This window comes from Cervus elaphus, chromosome 11 (genome assembly GCF_910594005.1).
Source record: "Cervus elaphus chromosome 11, mCerEla1.1, whole genome shotgun sequence".
In the NCBI taxonomy this organism is placed as follows: Eukaryota; Metazoa; Chordata; class Mammalia; order Artiodactyla; family Cervidae; genus Cervus; species Cervus elaphus.
The window spans coordinates 10758104-10780785 of NC_057825.1; the positions used below are offsets into that span (position 1 = coordinate 10758104).

The 22682-nt window shown below is 36.5% G+C and overlaps 1 protein-coding gene across 1 annotated transcript in view; it reads left to right on the forward strand.

Moving 5' to 3' along the window:
- PPP6C (protein phosphatase 6 catalytic subunit) overlaps positions 1-21663 on the forward strand; it is a 37616-nt gene extending 15953 nt beyond the window's left edge. Inside the window, exons 2-7 of the mRNA XM_043916860.1 lie at positions 6365-6460; positions 13168-13233; positions 14340-14481; positions 17389-17468; positions 17644-17853; positions 18964-21663. Coding sequence (XP_043772795.1) covers positions 6365-6460; positions 13168-13233; positions 14340-14481; positions 17389-17468; positions 17644-17853; positions 18964-19212 — 843 coding nt within the window. The 3' untranslated portion in view covers positions 19213-21663. The remainder of the gene's footprint in view (positions 1-6364; positions 6461-13167; positions 13234-14339; positions 14482-17388; positions 17469-17643; positions 17854-18963) is intronic.
- The last annotated feature ends 1019 nt before the right edge of the window (positions 21664-22682 follow it).

The window sequence follows — 22682 nt, forward strand, 5'->3', positions numbered from 1 at the left end:
ATCCTTGCCTCCTGCCACCCAGTCACCCGATTCCCGTCCTTATTTTGGATAGCCAGTATCAGGATTCTTATGGATCCTTTCAGAAACAACAGTTTAGGTATGCCAAGTAAATATAAGCAAGTGTGTGTTTTTATGTGTGTGTATACTATATATTTTTTGCTTTAATAAAAGAGGTAGCATATATGTTATTATGCAGTTTTTCAATTAAGGCTGTTTTCTAGTTTCAAAATAACATTAAGTTTTTTGCAAAAGAAATGCAGAATCCACAGGAAACTATGAAGAATAACCTACAATATACCTGTTTCCTTCCACCAAGAATAAAATTTTTTCACACTTTTAAAATTTTTTTATCCTTTTTTAAAAAAATATTTATTTTATTTATTTAGCTGTGCCAGGTCTTAGTTGCAGCACACTGGGTCTTCTTTAGCTGTGGCATGCAGACTCCTAGTTGCGGCATGTGGGATCTAGTTCTGTGACCAGGGATCAAACCTGGGTCCACCACATTGGGAGCACGGAGTCTTAGCCACTGGACCACCAGGAAAGTCCCTTTCGGGCTTTTTTAAAAAGTGAAATAAATAAAGATGAAGGTGGAATTCCTTTTGTTTGACATCTCCAGCAACTGCTGTTTTGGGTTTGATATATATTCTTCTAACTCATATTTTATAATTCAGAGTATGCTTTTATGTCGTAGATTTTTTTTTTGTTGTTGTTGTAGATTTTGTATATGACTCTCTGTATGTAAAGCTCCATAGTGTTTTTTGCATGCACTGCCTTATTTAATCCTTAGAATATCCCCAGGTTGGTATTTCTGTTGTGGACGAGGAAACTGAGGCACAGAGAGATCAAGTAACTTAGCAGGGTTACACAGCTAAGTAACAGACAGTAAACCAAGTAATAAGTAATACGAGTAGAGCTGATACTTGTTCTGTGATCTCTTTGACTTCAAAGACTGTGCCCTTAACCTCTGAACTGTGCCATGGTATTACTTGTGTATGATGTTCTCCGATTGGTACTTGTTGATTTAGGAATAAAGGAGTTTTCCCTCTCGGCCCTACTCTGTTTCTCCAAAATTTGACCTTCTATCAGTGTTGAACATGGTTGACCACTCCTCTTTTGAAATGTTTTCCTCATAGGAATTCCATAATACCACACTCGCATGGTTTCCTTTGTACTTCATCAAGCAGTCTCTTTTGCTGGTTCCCCCTCCCCCGCCCCCCAACTTCTGTGGGAAGTATTAGGACTCATGTTTTTTTTGAACTTACCCTTTTCTCTGTTTATAAGCAGCCATGTTAGTTGTCTCTTCTAGTCTCATGACTTGGACTGTATATTTTCTGACAGTCTCCAGACTGGTCTCTCTAGTTTGGATACTTTCCCTTGAAAACAGGACTCATTTGATCAGCTGTATAAAGCATGTCTCAGGCACCTTGAAGTCTGACGGGCATCACAGACTTATTGTGTCAAAATCAAGCTCTTACAGCCAAATAGTGGCAACAACCCACATGTCCAGCAACTGGTGGATAGATAAGCAAAATGTGATAAACACATACAACGGAATATTATTCAGCTATAAAAAAGAATAAAGAAATAATGCAAAAAAAAAAAAAAGAAATAATGCATGTTACAATGTGGCTGAACTTTAAAAACATATATTAAGTGAAAGAAGCCAGTCACAAAAGGCCCCATTTCCAGATGTCCAGAATGAACAAATCCAAAGACACAGCAGATGAATTATTGTCTATGGCTGTGGGGTGAGGTTATGGGAATTGGCAGATGCATGCTAATGAGTACATTAGTGATCTTTTTGGGGTGATCAGAATGTTTAAAATTGATTATGATGATGGTTGCTCAACAGCGAATATGCTAAAAACCATTGAATTTTACACGGTAAAGGGGCAAATTTTATGATATGTGATTTGTATCTCAATGAAGTTGTTAAAAAGACCCCTCAGATTCATGGTTCCTCATCACTCAAACCAAACCCAAACAAATCAAAACATTGTACTTACGAAAACATAATTGAGAAGCACTGGGCTTTCTAAAATTAAAACTTTGGTTTGCAAAAGACACTGTCAAGAGAATGAGAAGGTGAACCACGAACTGGGAGAATATATTTGTGAAAGATTTATTTGATAAATTCAACAGTACGAAAACAAACAACCCTATTAAACCTTATTAAAAATGGGCCAAAGACCTGAACAGGTACCTCACCAAAGAAAACATATAGAAGACAGATAAGCATATGGAAAGGTGCTCAATAGCTCAATATCATATGTCATTAGGGAAATGCAGATTAAAATACCAGGGTCACACTCCTTCACACTTGTGACGCTGACCGCACTGGCAGAAGCAGAAGCTGTCACTCGTTGCTGATGGGGATGTAGACTTGAGGAGCCACTCTGGAAGATCTTTTTCAGTTGGGCTTCCCTGATAGCTCAGTTGGTAAAGAATCTGCCTGCAATGCAGGAGACCCCTGTTTGATACCTGAGTTGGGAAGATCTGCTGGAGAAGGGATAGGCTATCCACTCCTGTATTCTTGGGCTTCGCTGGTAGCTCAGCTGGGAAAGAATCCACCTGCAATGCAGGAGGCCTGAGTTCGACTCCTGGGTTGGGAAGATCCCCTAGAGAAGGGAAAGGCTACCCACTCCAGTATTCTGGCCTGGAAAATTCCATGGAAAAGTCCATGGGGTCACAAAGAGTCAGACGCAACTGAGTGAGTTTTACTTTCACTTTACCAGGTTCAACACCCTTACCATATGTTGTAGCAGTCTTGCTCCTTGTTGTTTATCCAAATGGACTGAACATGTCCACCACAAAACCTATACACAGATGTTTATTCATAATACACATTCATAATTGCCCATAATTATTCATAATTGCCCAAATTTGATAACAACCAAGGTATCATTCAGTAGATGAATGGTTACACTGGTACGTTGAGACAATGGAATGTTAATCAGCTCTAAGAAGAAATGATCAAGCCATGAAAAGACAGGAAGGAAGCTTAATTGCATATTACTCTGTGAAAGATGCCAACCCGAAAAGGCAACATAGGTACAATTCCAACTACATGGCATTCTAGTGAAGGCAAAACTATGGTGATAGTGAAAAGATCAGTTGTTTCCATCTTTTCCCTATACCTTGCCCTACACATCTCTTCCATCTAGATGCTCATTTGTATCCTTGTATCTCGTCCTTTAATAAGCTAATGAATGCAAGTGCTTCCCTGAGTTCTGCGAGCTGCTCTAGCAAATATTCAAACTCACGGAAGAGGTCTTCGGAACCTCTGATCTATAGCTGATTGGTTAAAAGTGCAGTTGATATAACCTGGGCTTGCAGCTGGTGTCTGAAGTGTGTGTGTAAGTTGGTGGGGGAGTTGAGGGGGCGGTCTTGTGGGACTGAGCTCTTAATCTGAGAGATCTGACACTCTCTCTAGTAAATAGTGTCAGAGTTGAGTTAAATGGTAGGAGACCCAGCTGATGTTACAGAGAATTGCGTATTGTAGGGAGGGAAAAACCTCCATACATTTGGTGACCAGAAGTGTCAGAAATATGAGTGTTCTGAGTAACTAGTAAAGGAGACATATAAGACAGATTCACGCAGTAGGGAAGAACTGAGATTTTCCCTACATGGGGAGGAAAAAGCTGATTTTTTTTTTTTAAACAAATGTAAAATGAAACTGAAGGACTTTTCATCAGTATCTTTTCCTGTTATGAATAATGAATGGATTTTATGTCAGGACCAAGGACTGTTTATTGAAGCCTGTGAGGTTTGTAGGAAATTCAGCACAAGAAAGAGCTCGCTACTCTAGGGCCAGAAGGACTCCAGGCCAAAAGGAAGATCTTTCCTTTGAGGTGCTATTTGAAGGTCAGAACTTATCCTAGGAATAAGAATGACTCTTTATTTTGAACATTTCTAAACAGCTTGGTTCCCCCTCATTTTCTTTTGGGGGGCCTCTTTTCTTACTCCTCCTCCCTCCTTCCATTGTGGCCGCTCTCTGGTGCTTACCTGTGTATACAGTATTGTGGCTATAACTGTTAAAGTGTGTCTCTGCTATATTTAAGTAAGTTTTGGCATTTAGATTCCATAATTAATGTTAAGAATCATTTCATTATGCTTGTGTAGTTTAATTTGTCCTTTCTTGGCTGACCTTCTTAAAATCTAATTTTATGAGATTTTAATTTTAATACAGCCTCTGACTAGTATAACTTGTCTCAGATGGAAGGAGGTTTCCCGTCCAGTTCTCTTTACACAGCAGACTGTACCCTTCCTTCTCCAGAGAACTATTGTGAGAATTGTTTTCCTTCTGTGAAATCTTTTGGTTTGAGTACTTTCAGAGGACAAATATTTTTAACATTTAGAGCTCTTTTTGAAAGGTAGAGTGATTCTTTAATTTTAGATTTATATTTTATAGTTAATTCTAGTTAACCTTTTTATTTTGAAATAATCATAGATTTATATGCATTTTTCAGAAATAACACCAAAAGATCCCTTGTACTCTGTTTCCAGTTTTGGGGTTTTTTAAAAAAATTATTTATATATTTGGCTGTGCGGTTTTTAGTTGTGGCATGTGAACTCTCAGTTGCAGCATGTGGGATCCAGTTCCCTGACCAGGAATTGAACCCGGGCACCTGCACTGTGCATTGGGAGCTCAGAGTCCCAGCCCTTGGACCACCAGGGAGGTCTCCCTTTATCCAGTTTTCCCTGGTAGTAACATCTTGTAGAACAGATATCACAACCAAGATATTGACATTGATACACCCCATGATCTTGTTCTCCAGTTTTACTTGTACTTATTTATGTATTTAGTTCTTTGCAGTCTTATTATATCTGTAGTCTTATGTATCCAATACCACATTTAAGACACAGTTCCATCACCCCAAGGAGTCCACATGTTGTTGTTTTTATAACGGTACCTATTTCTCTCCTGTTGCTCCTAACTGCTAGACCCTTGGCAGTCAACCAGTTTGGTCTCTGTTTCTGTACATTTTTTAATTTCAAGAATGTTATATAAATGGAGTCATACAGTATGTAACACTGTGGGGTAGGGTTCCCCCCCAACTGAGCATAATTCCCTTGAAATTTATCCAGATTGTCATGTGTCAATAGTTTGTTTCCTTCTATTTCTGAATAGTATTCCATTGTGTGAATGTACTATAACTTAACTAGTCACTGTTGAAGGACATCTGATTTATTTCCAGTTTTTGGCTGTCATGAATTAAACTTCTGTGGACTTCTGTGTACAGTTTTTTATGTGATCATAAATTTTCATTGCCAAGAGTGCAGTTGCTGGATCATATTTGCTAAGTGCATGGTTTGTAATTTACTTAAAAAATTAGCAGATAAAGACCTTTTCCTTTTAGAATGATTGACTTTTACTTTTTGTGTGTGTGTGTGAAAAACATCAGTTGACAGTTCCTTGCAAAGCTGTCTGTCTTCTAGAACCTGTTACCTGTGTAGCTGAGCAATTGAACTGAACTGAACTGAACCTGTGTAGCCAGGGAGTTTGCATTTTGGAATAGGCATTGTGAGAGGAAGGTGAAAGCTGACAGATCAAATCCCAGAGTCATCATAGAGTAGTTTGCTTTTCTGTGAAATAATACATACATTTTGTTCAGTTGTTCAGTCATGTCTGATTCTTTGTGATCCCATAGACTACAGTACGCCAGGCTTCCCTGTCCTTCACCATCTCCTGGAACTTGCTCAAACTCATGTCCATTGAGTTGGTGATGCCATCCAACCATTTTGTCTTCTGTTGTCCCCTTCTCCTGCCTTCAGTCTTTCCCAACATCAGGGACTTTTCTAAAATAAGTCAGCCCTTTACATCAGGTGGCCAAAGTGTTGGACCTTCAGCTTCAGCATCAGTCCCTCCAGTGAATATTCAGGATTGATTTCCTTTAGGATTGACTGGTTTGATCTCCTTGCAGTCCAAGGAACTCCCAAGAGTCTTGTTCCGCACAACAGTTCAAAAGCATCAGTTCTTTGCTGCTCAGCTTTTTTATGATCCAGTTCTCACATCCATACATGACTACTGGAAAAACCATAGCTTTGACTATACGGACCTTTGTCAGCAGAGTAATGTCTCTGCTTTTTAATACGCTGTCTAGGGTTGTCATAGCTTTTCTTCCAAGGAGCAAGCGTCTTTTAATTTCATGGCTGCAGTCACTATCTGCAGTGATTTTGGAGCCCAGGAAAATAAAGTCTTTCACTGTTTCCATTGTTTCCCCATCTATTTGCCATGAAGTGATGGACCAGATGCCATGATCTTAATGTTGAATTATTATATGTTAGTTCTTGTCATTTTTGCACTTGGTCTTCAGCTTTAATGTTGTAATAAAAGGTTGCATTTTATTTTCTTGTCTTACAGCGGCTATGTGACTACGTTTGTGATCTCCTGTTGGAAGAGTCAAATGTCCAGCCAGTATCAACACCAGTAACAGTGTGTGGAGACATACATGGACAGGTAAAATTTCATGAGGAGAGTTTTAGCTTTTGTACTGTCTGTCCATAGTCCATGTGTGTTTCCACTTGTGCTATAAAATATTTGGAAAAAAAAAAAAAGGAGCAGCTAGTGGTTGGTTAGGATGCCTCAGTCTGTGTGATACTAATGATTCCTGGTTACTGTTAAACTGAATAAAAGCAGTAGTCAAATTATTCATGCACTTTGTTGAAATCACACTTAGGAAGTGAGCTGAGTGAAGTATTATTTTTCTGTGGACAGGAGGAGATAGGAAATAACTACAGACTGCTCATAGCTATTATGGTTGATAGGAGATGCTTTGGTTTTGGGCCTAATTTTCTATTCATTCTACGCATTGCTGTTGTATTCATTCTGTTCACTTAATGTCTTATTTTATTGAAAATTCATCATTTCCTTAGTGGGAATGAGAATAACTGTTCAGAAAAACTATTGGTGCATGATTTCACAGCAATTCTGTGCTAGAACGAAATGAGAAAGGCAGTTCACCTTTTCATCTGCTGGCATTTTGTTTGTTTTTAAGAGTTTCAGAGCATTGACAGGAGGGGTACACCTCATTTTTAGACTCTTACTGTCAGTGTTTAGCCTGATTAGGAAACTGTGTATTTGTGGAGTTTTTAAAATTTTTTCCTGGGTAATGAAAGCTGAACAAAATACTCATAGCCTGCTCCATGCATGCAGTGGAGTTGGGGCTAATATAATATATTGTGACATAATATAATATATGATTATAATAATAATATATTGTGACCAACATTGGATTTATGAATGCCAACATGACCTTAACTATGACTGCCTAAAGGAGCAGAAAGGTGTGTAGATTATTTGTGATTGAGTTGGGTTTTTCAGTCTGTTCTCTGAATGTTTGACGTTATAGTAAATGACATCTGCATGTTTTCAGCTTCTAAATAGAAACCCCATTATGTCATATTTGATCTGTTAAAATTCTAGTTCTCTAAAGTAAACCATTAGGAGTGTATTTTTTGGTTTCCATGTTAACTTCTCTCCTAAAGTATAATAAACATTTCTATTTTGCTAACATAAAGGATATTAATATAGGAAGTGCCTTTAACATATTTGTAAAAGTTGGAATAAACCAAGCAGTGTTTTCCTTTGATTATAATATTAAAATTGAAGGGTTGCCTGTGTTTGGCTGCACTGTGTAGGTCATGGGATCTTAGTTCCAGACCAGAGATTAAATCTGTGCCCTCAGATTCAGTCAGCTGTGAAAGTGCAGAGTCCTAACCACTGGACCACCAGGAAATTCCCCAAGGACTTTCCAGTATATGAATTACAGTCAGGATCAAAGGTCAGGAAGTTAGAGACAACTTCATACTACTAAAATTAATAAATTTACGCTTCCGTAATATATATACCTTCAGTCAAATGTACAACTGTTGTTTTCATTTATCTTGTGTTTTGAGATGAATAAAGTGCTTTCTCATAAATTCCATGTCAGTTTTTTCTTTGTTTAAGTGTTCCATGAAATTGGATCATTTTGTGGAGAAGGACTGAGACTGAAAAATTGAGGAATTAGCCTAAATTCACATAGCTACTAAGGGACAGAGCTGAGATTTGAAACTCATATAGGTGCCCAGTAGCCCATATTATTGTTGTTATTATTTTTGCCTGCACAGTTTGCTCACCCACCTGCTGTCACTTCCCTGACTGGTATTTGAATCTGGGCCCCATCAGTGAAGGCTCAGAATCCTAACCACTAGGCCACCAGGGAACTCCCAGTCCATGTTAAGACTGCCACCAAACTGAACAGTGTTTCTCTTGTACTTGACCCTTTAAAACAATTGCTCATCGAAAGCATAGGACTTGAGAAGCTTCTAAATGTCTGTAGACTAAAGTCAAATATAAGATGTGTCTTTTGGGACTTGTACAGTTGTCTTCCCCTTGGGCCAGTTCTGGAATCGCAGGAGTGGATTATGACTATAAATAAGCTGATAGAAAGTGTTGGCACGCATACAGTGCCAGGAAGCATTGAAACAGTATAGTGAGGAGGTTGTAGAGTTCAGTGTCAGACAGAGCGTGGTTTAAGTCCTGCCTGGGTACATAATAGCTGTTTAAGAAGCCACTTCAGCTAGCTCTTCAGTTCTTTATATGTGGACCTTTGAGGGTCTGTAAGATGGCACAGAATCAACTGAAGGTAAAACTGCTGGTGCCTCCCTGATCAAGGGAGTGTCACCACGCCTATGCTGGTTGTCCTTGTATTCTTCACCAGCATGCGTGCATTTACAGTAAAATAAAATACCAGTATCATTTAAGAATGTCCTTGATGAACTAGTAATATTAATTAATAGTAGCTCTTAACCATTGAGTAGATATATCTTTTGAACAGCCCCTGTGATGAAATAGAAAGTATGCATAAAGCACATCTACTGCATGTCAAAGAAAAATGGTTTTCTCAAAAGAAGATTACTTTTGCAGTTTTGTATCTCCATCTGAAATAGCCTCTTTTTTTTCTTTTTAATGGAATGCTATTTTTACTTGAGAGAATGAATGACAAACTATGAGTATTTGGCAACTATTTTGCAAAAGTAAGTGAAGTGAGCCAGTCACTTTAAGAGGAACAATTGATAGTATTTGTTGCTGATGCCAGAATTTGAGTTTTCAAGAAAATAATTGGACTTTTAGAAAATTTGAATTCACCACCATGAAGCTCCTAGCTTCTGGTACCCAAAAGACTTTTCTGATGAGATGAGTGATAATATTAACAAATATTTTTTTAATGATTATAAGGAAATACTATTTTTCATTTTCAAATAACCAGAGTGTATTACCCACTCAAAGTGTTAGACCAACCTATCTAACACAGTTTGAGAAGAGACCAGTTGTCCAGTTTTGATGTTTTAGAAGAAAAATATGCACCATTATCTCTAAAGGTTATTAAAATTCTGCTCCCTTTTGTAACACATACCTGTATGAAGCTGGATTTTCTTTGTATACTTTAAACAGCATATCCCAACAGGTTGGCTGTTCAGTTCAGTTCAGTTCAGTCGCTCAGTCGTGTCTGACTCTTTGCAGCCCCATGGACTGCAGCACACGAGACCTCCCTGTCCATCACCAACTCCCGGAGTTTACTCAAACTCATGTCCATTGAGTTGGTGATGCCATCCAACCATCTCATCCTCTGTCGTCCCCTTCTCCTCCCACCTTCAGTTTTTTCCAGCATCAGGGTCTTTTCAAATGAGTCAGTTCTTCGCATCAGGTGACCACAGTATTGGAGTTTCAGCTTCAGCGTCAGTCCTTCCAATGAATATTCAGGACTGAATATTCAGATTGGCTGTAGAGGTAGGCTATGAGAACCCAAGCTGTGCTCTTTTTTGCCAGTCATTAAAGAGACTTGCAAAAATGTAAAACAGTGCCAGTCTTCTCATAAATTTGTTTTGTTTTACTTTGGAAAACAGTTTATTTTTCATTAAAAATATGTGTATATTATTACTTGGTGAGTTATTGATTTTCTTTAATTTTTTATTTTGGGGTATTGTTGATTTACAATGTTATGTTTCAGATGTACAGCAAAGTGATTCAGTTATACATATACATATATGCATTCTTTTTCCATATAGGTTATTACAGAATATTGAGTAGAGTTCTCTGTGCTATACAGTAGGTCCTTACTGTTTATTTCATTTAAAGTAGTATGTATATGTTAATCCCAAACTCCTAATTCATCCCTCCCTGATTTTTAAAATGAATTTCAGTTCACCTCAGTTCAGTCGCTCAGTCGTGTCTGACTCTTTGTGACCCCATGGACTGCAGCACACCAGGCCTCCCTGTCCATCACCAACTCCCAGAGTCTACTCAAACTCATGTCCATTGAGTCGGCGATGCCATCCAACCATCTCATCTTCTGTCGTCCCCTTCTCCTCCCGCCCTCAATCTTTCCCAGCATCAGGGTCTTTTCAAATGAGTCAGCTCTTCGTATCAGGTGGCCAAAGTGTTGGAGTTTCAGCTTCAACATCAGTCCTTCTAATGGACACCCAGGACTGATTTCCTTTAGGATGGACTGGTTGGATCTCCTTGCAGTCCAAGGGACTCTCAAAAGTCTTCTCCAACACCACAGTTCAAACGCATCAATTCTTCTGCACTCAGCTTTCTTTATAGTCCAACTCTCACATCCATACATGACTACTGTATAAACCATAACTTTGACTAGATGGACCTTTGTTGGCAGTGTAATGTGTCTGCTGTTTTAATATGCTGTCTAGGTTGGTCATGACTTTCCTTCCCAGGAGTAAGTGTCTTTTAATTTCATGGCTGCAATCATAATCAGCAGTGATTTTGGAGCCCAGAAAAATAAAGTCAGCCACTGTTTCCACTGTTTCCCCATCTATTTGCCATGAAGTGATGGGACCGGATGCTATGATTTTAGTTTTCTGAATGTTGAGTTTTAAGCCAAATTTTTCAGTCTCCTCTTCACTTTCATCAAGAGGCTCTTTAGTTCTTCTTCGCTTTCTGCCGTAAGGGTGGTGTCATCTGCATATCTGACGTTTAAACATTAGCGATGATCACTTTAAAATTCTAATATGGTTAATACTGATTCATATAGTGTAAAAACAAAAGCCTTTGAGGACCAAACTACTGAGCTGGCCAACTGTTTCCTTGCCTCTAATTATGGGGTAAAATCCACATCTCAGGATTCGTTTTGTTTTAAAATAAGAAAACTTATACAGAGTGTGTGATATGAAAAACATACAATAGACGGTAGAAATTATTTGTGAAATACTGAGATGGGCTCCCAGTAATGTATGACAGTTACTTGTCTCCATATGTTTTTAGTAACTCTTTATTGTATATATATTTTTTAATTTATTTTTTTATTGAAAGATAATTGCTTTACAGAATTTTGTTGTTTTCTGTCAAACCTCAGCCTGAATCAGCCATAGGTATACATCTATCCCTCCCTTTTGAACCTCCCTTCCATCTCCCTCCCCATCCTCCCCTTTAGGTTCATACAGAGCCCCTGTCTGAGTTTCTTAGCCATACAGCCGATTCCCGCTGGCTATCTGTTTTACCTTTGGTAATGTGAGTTTTCATGTTACTCTTTCCATACATCTCACCCTCTCCTCCCCTCTCCCCAAGTCCACAAGTCTGTTCTCTATGTCTGTTTCTCCATTGCTGCCCTGTTTAAGTAAATTCTTCAGTACCGGTTTTCCACATTCCACATATATGTGTTAGAATACAATATTTATATTTCTCTTTCTGACTCACTTTAGTAACTCTTTATTATATTAAAGAATTTTGGAAAAACTTTCAGTATGGAGTAGGTATGGGTCCCTGAAGCAGAATTTTTGGTCATCCATTAAATATATATAAATTAAATGGAAATTTACAAAGCTTCTATTCAAGAACATGTTGCTGCAGACATCTGGAGTAAAGTCTAAGGACACTCACTCTTCTACAGTACTTTTAAAGAAGCAGCTATTTTATAAAACTCTTAAGTGTTTCCTTTCAGACTTGTGTGTATATACTCAATATTTTACATAGTAAAATTGTATAGTTATGTTATAGGTTTAGTTTTGTGTTCTGTTGCACTTTGCTACATAGTTTCCATTATAATCATTATTTATGACTGCGTGAGGTCTGGGTCTTACTAATATTCCCCTATGTTGGTCATGAAGGTTGTTTCTTCTCTTATTAGAAATGGTGCTATGATGCATTTTCTTTATGTTACACACCTTTTTTTCCCCCCCTTTAAGGATATAGTCACAGAAGTGGAATTACTAGGCTAAAGTAACACACACACACGTGTGTGTGTGTGTATTACATATACACATATATACACCGAGTGTGTGTATAAATGTATATACTTATTTTTTACTGCTTATATTGTGTGTGATTGTTTATACATATGTGATATACACATGCATACATATATGTGAGGTGGGAAGTGAGAAGTAATATTACTACGTAAATTTTACTTTCAAATGTAAACGACAGACGTGAAGGAAATTATGAATAGTAGTTGGTATAGTATAGTCAATACCTTAATCCAAAATTCTTTTTCAGAAAAACTGTGATGTTTTGCTTAGGAAGTAGGATTAGGATAATCTAGTTGACTGAAGTTATCAAGCACACATTTTTGTCAGTTAAATTTTTAGGCAAATAGAGTATGATGAAATATACTTTTTTTTTTTTTAATATATTGATTATTGAGAAGACTCTGCACAGCTGTAGAGCCTAAGGATACACATCTCTGAAAGCAGAGTATAGGAAGGTAGATTGATCTGCTCTGTAGGACACTATGAAGTGTCATGTAAACTCATTCTTTGAAAGAAATTCTTATTGACTTGCTTCCTTAACTTTTGTCTCTTTAAAATAGATGCAGAATGTGGGACAAAATGATTGGGTTAGCTTATCGACAGTTAGGTAACTGATACATGATTTCAAATTCTGTAGTGATAGACGGGGAGATGTATGAAAGAAATTTGAGGGGGTTTGCCATGACATTGATGAGGTAGGAATGACTTTAGTGATAAGTGAAAGCTTCATTTTAGTGCTTTATTTTTTAAGGCTTGGAAGCTGTGTGCTTGGTAGTTTAGTTTGCACTTTATTTCTTTTTATGAATGTACATATTTGAAGTCTTAATTCACCGCTTCTTTACACAGTTTGGCCTCAGTTTCATTATTTTACTCCTTCACAGGAATTTGTAATCAGCATATATTGCCTTTCTTTTATAGTTTTATGACCTTTGTGAACTATTCAGAACTGGAGGTCAGGTTCCTGACACAAACTACATATTTATGGTATGTAAACACCAGTGATACCAACTACTTATTTCATTTTATATTTTTTCAACTACTTATTTTTTTTTTTTTTCAACTACTTATTTTAAATGGAGGAGATCTATCTTACTACATGTAGATGATGTAATACTTTCATTGCCATGTGACAATCACTATTTAAATATGTGAAAAGGTGATTCAATACTTTGCTACATTTTGCTGTGTCCTTTCGTTGAGAATAATTGTTCTTGTAAACTGCTGTGCAGGTAGGACTGGGTTGTAGCCTTTTTGTAGTTTTTGGTTAGGTAAAAACAAAAAAACAATAGCTTGGAACCTCAGGTTTAAAGCATAAATCTTCAATTTACTGTTATTTTGTCATCTTTTTTTTTTGAGCATTCATTTTCATCTGTTATTAATCTGGATTGAAGAATGTACACATTTACACATTTGCTATTAAGGTAGATACTTGCTTTCCTTTTGGAATAAAATGTTACTGTTTAATTTTTTTTGAGTCCTGTTATTTTCCTTTCTTCTGAAAATTTCTGGGTTACTCTCTTATTCTTTTAGCTGTTTCCCTATGGTCTAATATTGGCCCAAGTAAAACATAAATGGGAAGTGTAGATAGTATGTCATCATATGCAGTTGTTAAATACAAAACTGAGTGTAGAACACTGTTATGATATTTGCTCTAAAAAAAAAGAACTATTTTCAAATTGACAGCTCTTTTGATACAGTTAAAAATATTTTTGAAATTCATTTAAGGTTTTTTGATTCACATTTTTTTTTGTTTTTTTTTTTTTGATTCACCTTTTTTTTTTTAACAAACATTTATTAATGTAGGTAATAGAGAATTGAAAAAATGGTGGTTTTATAGGGAAAGTCCTTGAGAGAACTGCACAGCAGCTTGCTGTAAGCCTCCCGCAGCATAAGACTAGCACATTTAGTAGGAATAGCTTATTTACTTCCATTTCAATTTTTTGTTAAAACCCAATTTCCAAATAATTCAGTGTGTGACTCTTCATTTTTGTTATTTTGTACCATGTCTCTGAGTTTGTGCACTTTGGTATAATTTTTTTAAAATATTGCTGTTATTATATTGTTTGTAACTGTAAATTTTTACTTTACAGGGTGATTTTGTAGACCGAGGTTACTATAGTTTGGAGACCTTCACTTACCTTCTTGCACTAAAGGCTAAATGGCCTGATCGTATTACACTTTTGCGAGGAAATCATGAGAGTAGACAGATAACACAGGTGTATGGATTTTATGGTAAGATTTTCTGTTTCTCTGACTCTGAATATTGTCTTACCTTCCTCTTTGGGGAAAAAACGACACATACATCATACATGTGCTTTTAATAGTAAAATTAGAAAATACAGATAATCTTTCTCCACTTTCATTTTTAACTCCATTTTTTCCCTCAATCAGTTGAAAATCTGACTATGTAGAGAGAACCATTCTATTTTTTCTTTTTTTACTAAAGTGTATAGTTGATTTATAGTATTACTTTCAGGTGTGCATCACAGTGATTCAATATTTTTATAGATTATACTCCTTTTAAAGTTATTATAAAATATTAGCTATATCGCCTGTGTTTACAGTATATCCTTGTAGCTTATTATTTTATACATAGTAGTCTGAGAGAACCCTTTTTAACTTTTTGGTGTATGTCTTTCTAGATCAGTGCCTCAAAATGTAGTCTTCAGTTTACCTCATTGGAATTATCTGGGGTGCTTGTTAAAATTGTAGACTGCTGGGTGCCACTGTAGACCGTTTGGGGTGGGGCCTTAGAACCTGCTGAAAAGGAATGTTTTGCACCCTCGGTTTAAGAGCCTATTCTATATACATATGTATGTGTGTGTGTTTGTATATATATCTGTGTATGTATACATCACATCAAGCTAAAATGTGATCATACTTGGTTTTTTAATATTGTGATCAGCTTTTTCATTTCATTAATGTTGTTTTTGTAGCTGCACTGTAATACACTGTACGGATGTACTGTAAATCTGTGTACTTCCTCCAGAGAATACTGGAACTCAAGTCATTAAAAGTAAAATAGCTACTTCTATAAAATTTTGTATGATTGAAAGCTTTTAAAGATGAGATTTGGAGCTCTTTGAAAGAGGTAGATAGAACTCTTGAGATATTAATATGAATTTTCTTTGAGCACAAGGCAAATATTGAGAGATTAAAAAATATTAATCTCATAACAATTTAGTTTTAGACTTTATATTTTGAATTATCTTCTGTCATTGTAAAGATAAATTGAACTCTCTTACTGCTCATTTTGTCAGCCATTGTCAGTTATTAAACTGAGAAATTTTGAGAATTTATTGTTTATTTATTTATGGTCACCCTTTGTTTCTTGGGGAACCTTAGTTCCCCAATCAGGGATTGAAAGCAGGCCACGGCAGGGAAAGCCTGGAATCCTAACTACTAGGCCATCAGGGAACTCCCTGAGAATTTGTTGCTTATATAACTTTGTTAACAGAAATTGAAAAGTTAGATGGCTAATATTTATCTCCTTTCTACAAGTTACTTCTTATTTACATTCTCAAAATGCCAAATACCATTTAGAATAAAACTGATTGATGCTTTTAAAAAATAATCGGTATTTTGGATAACATATACTATGATGTTAGCTCAGTGAAAGCAGCTGACTCCGGCTGTCCAAGACTACTATTATGCATACACTCACACCCCAGAAACTGACCACCATTACCACTGTGGGGCAAAAGGAATAAAAGGGAGAGGAAAGAGGACATTTTAATCGTGGTGCCTTGACTGAAGAAAACGGTAGCAGCACAACATCCAGTACTGAATGTTTTTGATCCCAGGCTATGCTCTACTGCTCATAAAATGGTTTTGTTTAGTAAGAGGAAGCCCATCTGCTCCTCAGGAGGAAGATAGATTTAGTCATCATGGAACTTAATATTGATTTTAAAGTAAAAATGTCCACACATAGCTATTATATTGGGCCTTCAGTTCATCTTGATAAACATGGTTGTAGTTAGCAGTTATTATGAACCAAGTGCTTTGCTTATGTGTTAGGGTGAAAAATTGACAAGTCGATTCCTACTGGTAAACTGTGCTCAGTGTTAGAGATGTCTCCTGAGACGTTTACATAAGGATCCTGCCTCACGTAGAGATATAATTTAGAAAATTATGAGGGTTGACCATACCCCACAGTATCATTTTCAGCTGTACTTAGGACAATAGTGATATGTGTTTTTTTGCAAAATTAAGGAAGAAACCAAAGAGCATGGCTTCCTTGGTATTAACTGAGAGAAGAGATTAATATACTTTATTAACTGTTGTAGATAGCAGAGAGAATGTTCAGCTGAGAATATATAAGACCTAGCGATAACTACCAGGGTACTTACTAGAACTCAAGTGTGTAGTTGCACAATCTGCAGAAAATCTCAGGAGAGACAATGTAGGTCTGAGAAATGTTGAAAAGGGGGATTACCCATGTTCTTGTGATTAAGGGTCCTTTAATGTGTTTGGTTATCCTGCTAGCATAAAGTAGTCACGTTAAATACATTACTGTGTTTGATGGAATTGCCCAGAATTTTTTTAAAGTTTGTTTATTTATTTGACCACACCACATGGCCTGTAGGACCCAGTTCTCTGACCAGTGATCAAAACTGCACCTTTAGCAGTGAAAACAAGGAGTCCCAACCACCAGACCACCAGGGAACTACTCCCAGTGTTAATGATAAGACAAAAACGTTTGCTCCGGGTTATGTGAAATTAATATTTAGCTCTTCTTGATTATAGCATTTGACCAATGATTTCAAGCTGCTTCTTAGGGCCACTTTTGGAATGAAAAGTAGGACCACTTTCCTAGACCAGTTAGCTACTAGTCCCCTGGCTCTACATGGAGGATCTACCAGGGCTAAATATGTGTCATAACCTGCCATCCTAGTTTAAGCATAAGTTCTGTTGTCCTAGTGTTAGATATATCCTTTATTTATTTTATTTCATTTATGTATTTTTTGGCCGTGCCTCACAGCTTGCAGGATCTTAGTTCCCCAACCAGGGATTGAACCCAGGCCACGGCAGTGAAAGCGCTGAGTCCTAACCACTGGATCTCCAGGGAACTCCCTTGTATTCTTTATTTTTATCAGCATATTCAGAACTTCATTAATGAGAACTCTGTTTCTCTCATAGATGAGTGCCAAACCAAATATGGAAATGCTAATGCCTGGAGATACTGTACCAAAGTTTTTGACATGCTGACAGTAGCAGCTGTAAGTTTATGTAAATCTTTTTAAAAGCTTAAGTATTTTTCTGCCAGTAACACTTTGCATATGTTTATCTAATTGCCATCTCAATTATATTGATATCATTAGCACTCATTGATGAATTTAGGTATGACTGAGTTTATTGTTATATATTCAACTCTTTGTTATCTTTTTTTGCTAGTTAATAGATGAGCAGATTTTGTGTGTTCATGGTGGTTTATCTCCTGATATCAAAACACTGGATCAAATTCGAACCATTGAACGGAATCAGGAAATTCCCCATAAAGGAGCATTTTGTGATCTGGTTTGGTCAGATCCTGAAGATGTGGATACTTGGGCAATCAGTCCCCGAGGAGCAGGTTGGCTTTTTGGCGCAAAAGTCACAAATGAGGTAAAGCCAACATTTTTGTAAAAGTGGTTTGTTGGTCGCTAATGGCATATGTAAAGAACTATGGTTGTTATAGATACCAAACTTCTAGTCTAGTTTACTCAAACTGTGGTGCTCGTGGATATCAGATTTCCTGTCTGGTTTATCATATGTCTTTCCTTAAGGTTAAATGAGATCATGAAATAAAAGCACCTCCTTTAGCATCCACTGGTACTATGTGTAAAATAAATTTTCCTTTTCTTTCAAACACTGAAAGTAATGAGATAAGGGAAAGATAGGCAACTTTTTAATATATATTTCTTAGTGTATATATATTTTTTAAATTGAGATATAATTGACATATAACATTGTATTAGTTATGTATATAACATAATGATTTGATATGTGTGCTTATTGTGAATAGGCAGATTTTTTTGAGGTTCAGCTATTTTCATTTAAAAATACACACACATACACAGGGTGAACTAATCCAGCATAGTGGAGTCAGAGAGCTAGATTTATCTTGTCTGAGCCTCTGTTTCTTTCAGTTGCAAGAGAAGGATAATAAATCTCTTTCCAAATTTTTTAAGAGCCATACTGAAGCCTCAGTAAATGATCGATATTGATAGTAATGTGTTTGTGTGCTGTCATGTCCTACTCTTTGCAACCCATGGAATGTAGCTTGCTAGGCTCCTCTGTCCATGGGATTTCCCAGACAAGATTCCTGGGGTGGGTTGCCATTTTCCTCCTCCAGAGCATCTTCCTGATCCCATGTCTCTTGTGTCTCCTGCATTGGCAGGCGGATTCTTTGCCACTAGCGCCACCTGGGATGCAGACTGATAGTAATATATTTATTATTAAACCATAAAAAGCTTTGCTTCATATCTGAATGTACTTACAGAATGCTTTTCTTTCAGAAATTTGTGTCTAATTATGTGATTATTTCTATAACTCAGGCCAAAGTGTCTGACTTAGGAAAATTAGTGGGGAATAACAGTAGAATGGGTTCTATAATCAGGAGAGCTTTAGTTGATACAGGATTTATACTTAATTTAAATGCTTATTTTCTTATATATGTAGGTTGATTTATTGAAAAATGTGCTAAATACTTAACAGAACCTTTCTAAATTGCAGTTTGTTCATATCAACAACCTAAAACTCATCTGCAGAGCACATCAATTAGTGCATGAAGGCTATAAATTTATGTTTGATGAGAAGCTGGTAACAGTATGGTCTGCTCCTAATTACTGCTATCGTTGTGGAAATATTGCTTCAATCATGGTCTTCAAAGATGTAAATACAAGAGAACCAAAGTTATTCCGGGCAGTTCCAGATTCAGAACGTGTTATTCCTCCCAGAACGACGACGCCGTATTTCCTTTGAGGCCTTCGCCCCATCCTGCTGACCCATTTTTCTGCCCTCTTCTTACCCCAACTTTTGTGTATTACCCTCTACAATATACTTTTTATTGAGCACTTTGCTGCTGAAATGCTGCCTCTTGCCTTTTTTTTTTAATTTTAAATTATCTAAATTTATTGTTTGTTATGGTGTCTATAGCAATGTTTTTCTATCAGTTTCCTCCCCCTATCCCGTCCCCGCCTTGGACTCATTTGAGAAGACTTGAGAAATGTCTTAATACTCACACTGCTGCATGTAGCTCTTGCTTATTTACCGGTCTGAGGGAAACAGAATGTGTTTCCTTTTTTAAAAAAGCCAATTGACAGAACAGACTACACTGAAATACTCCTCCTTTTGTATTATTCAGTCTTTTGTTTTAGTTTGGTAAGTTTTAAGAAATTTCAGCAGCAAAGTTGTTATCCAGTGGGCACGATGGACTGCAAATGACTCGAGTTATGTATACCGTCCCAGCTGTAAACTTCGTTGTCCTTTGTTGGATGATATTTTAAATGGATATAAAATAAATTGGTCTAAAGGGCTGCCCTTTGTTGTGTTTTTAAATTTTAGTTTTAAAACTGCTCTAGCTTATGACTTTGTACATTAAGATAATTGTATTGATCTTTTTCCAGATTCCTTGTATTTTTTAATAAAGTAATCCTAAATAAAACTCAGATAGGTTAAAATGTTAGAAATTTTAAACAGCATACGTTGTTAGCTTAAAGTTATTCTTTTTTTTTTTCCTAATCAAAGTTCTTGACCCTTTGGCTATTAAGTTTAAAACTTCAACTGAAATTCAGTACTATTTATTTTAAAAAAATCACTAAACTGTGCCTAAAACAAATGACTGCCATATTAATGTTTTGGTTTATATCCTCTCTAGTAATAGAAAAACACTTAATACTTGTAATGCTGATGTGTTCATTTGATACCAGTTGAGTAGAATGTGATCAATCCAGTTTACAGTCTATCATGAGTATCATTAAGTAAAATATATGTACTTTTCAATGGGAATCATTCTTCTCTTGCTGTAACACTTGACCTTAACTTTTAGAAAGTATTCATTTTTTAACTGCAACTGGAAACGTTGAAAAGTCAGGACTCTTGTATTTGTGGATTGTAATCTGAAGCAGATTTTTTAAAGTGTAGAAAAAAACCCAAATTGTCCTTTTTGTAAAGGTCTGTGATACCATGTTTTGGCTTTGTGTAAGTAATTTGAATATCCAAAGGGTTGTGATGATCAGTTCTTGATATGCAACTGTCCGCTTAATAAGGACAAGTGTTCCAGTAGTGTCTCTTATGACTTTGGTCATAAATGATGCTAGAATTAACCATTTTGTGAAATAGTTGGTATCCATTTACTACTATAATTAATTTTTTGTCATTCCAGGAAATCTTTGTGAAGCCAGCCAATTAATAAAGCACTTTAGCATCTGTTCAGGTAGTTTTGAAAACCAACTTTTTCCCATTCAGGATAAGAACTTCCAGGTTACCTAAAAATGCAATAAAAATCTTTATAGTCTAAGCTTCTTGGCACATAATTTTTCATCAGGGCTTTTCCTTTATTAAATGAGCACAATACTGTTTTAATTTTTACCCCCTTAACCACACAACTCCTTGTATAGTTTTTAATTGTGTAGCTGCAAGAAAGAAGTGACTAAGACATTTGCTGCAAACACTTGAACTGTTGGGTCAGTAGCTTTGTGTTACTGCCCTGACCCCAGTGTAATTCAGGGGGAAAGGTATTTTTTATCTTACAGGGATATGTAGCTATGTATTTTACTAATTGTGAAACACTGGAAATTAATGATGCAGACAACTTGGTTTGGTCTTGGAACAGCTCTCTGCAGTATTTTTTTTTTTTTTCTGTTACCATAAATTGTATTTAAGTGCTTGCTCTCACCTGCTTTTAAGTTGTACCAATAAAATCAGTAACCCTCAGCTCTTCCTTCCCATTTGACACTCCTTAGCTTAGATTGATGTAGTTGTTTTAGTTATCCGTGTAATGTGACTTTTATTTTTAAGTCAAGGTGTACTGCATTTGTTTGTCACTAGTTGGGCACGTGCCAATATTTCTGTCCATTCCTTAACTGCCATCTCTGTTTTGCCTGATTTTTTCTCTTCAACGGAATAATGGCTTTTTGCATGAAAAAAAGTTTTACTATTAGACATGTAAAGGGAAGAGAGAGTGAATGTATTGGACTTTGTAAGCCTAAAAGGAATATTTGGATCCCTCTAATAAAAAGGGCTATGTACTATTTAGAGTAATCATGTGGTGGAAAATACTTGCAAGTCACAGATTTATAGGCAGGAGGCTCTGTTACTCCCTGTGTCTAGGCTGAATGTAAAATCCCTTATGTTGTATTAATGGGGGTAATAACTATTTTTATTTGCCGATGATATACTTGGTTTCTAATAAAATGTCCTAGGCTCTAGTGAGAACTGTCTACTTTTAATTGCCAATTACTCCCCTTTCCTCATTTTTCTGATATGCTCTTGGCTAGCTTTTTCTCGGTTAATGCTTTTTCCTGAAAAATCTCACCATTTTAAATGTGTTTATTCGAGTGTGATCCTAAAAAGCCTGGATCAAGAGCACATCTCTAATATGCAGCCTGCATCATCTCCTACTCCATCTGGATGTCTAGAACTGTTGGACGATTTTGATGTCTTAAACCCTGGGTTTTGCTTTTGAAATAAGGTTTGAAATACTGTTCTTCACATTAAGATTTGTGTGTTTTTGCTTTGTAAGCCCAGCATCAGGTTTTGGAAAATGCCTGTACTGTGAAAGCAAATCCGAACTCTCTCTGAGCCTCTTTCATTGTCAGAAATAGAATTGCTTTCCATCAGCCTCCAAAAAATTGTATATCTGGGGTGGAAGAGATTTAACAGCAAAAATCCAGATTTTTAAATGTACTTGTTTTCTAAATGCCAATGTTTGTAAAGCACCTTCAGTTCTTTGGATGAAAGGTGCTATATTCTCTCAGTGTAAATTAATAAAAAGATTATAGGAAGTTTGTCAAAAAATTTTATCTAATGCAGTCTGTAGTATGTCCCAACAAGAAGTTAGCATTTTATATAACACAATTTTAAAAAATGCTTATTCCTTTACTTGGTTGCTTGACTAGTAAACAGAAGTGAAACTTTTTTTGTTCTGCATTTGACTCTTAAGTGTCCCAATTCTTTAAAGGAAACATTCATTGTTCTGTGCTGGATCCACTGCCCAGAACCCTGCTTCATGAGATCGTCACAACTCTTTCACTTGCGTAATTAAGCAGTGTGAAGTCATGCTGATGAAATATACAGTAGTAAAACACCGAACAGAAGCATTTGGAAAGTCCCCTAGCATGAAACCACGCACAGTAGATGCTTGGGGAAGGAGCCTGTTCCCCTCTTACTAGTTTTCCTGTTAATCACTTGGTGAATATGTGCCTTTTTCACCCTTGTGATAGTAAGTTTAT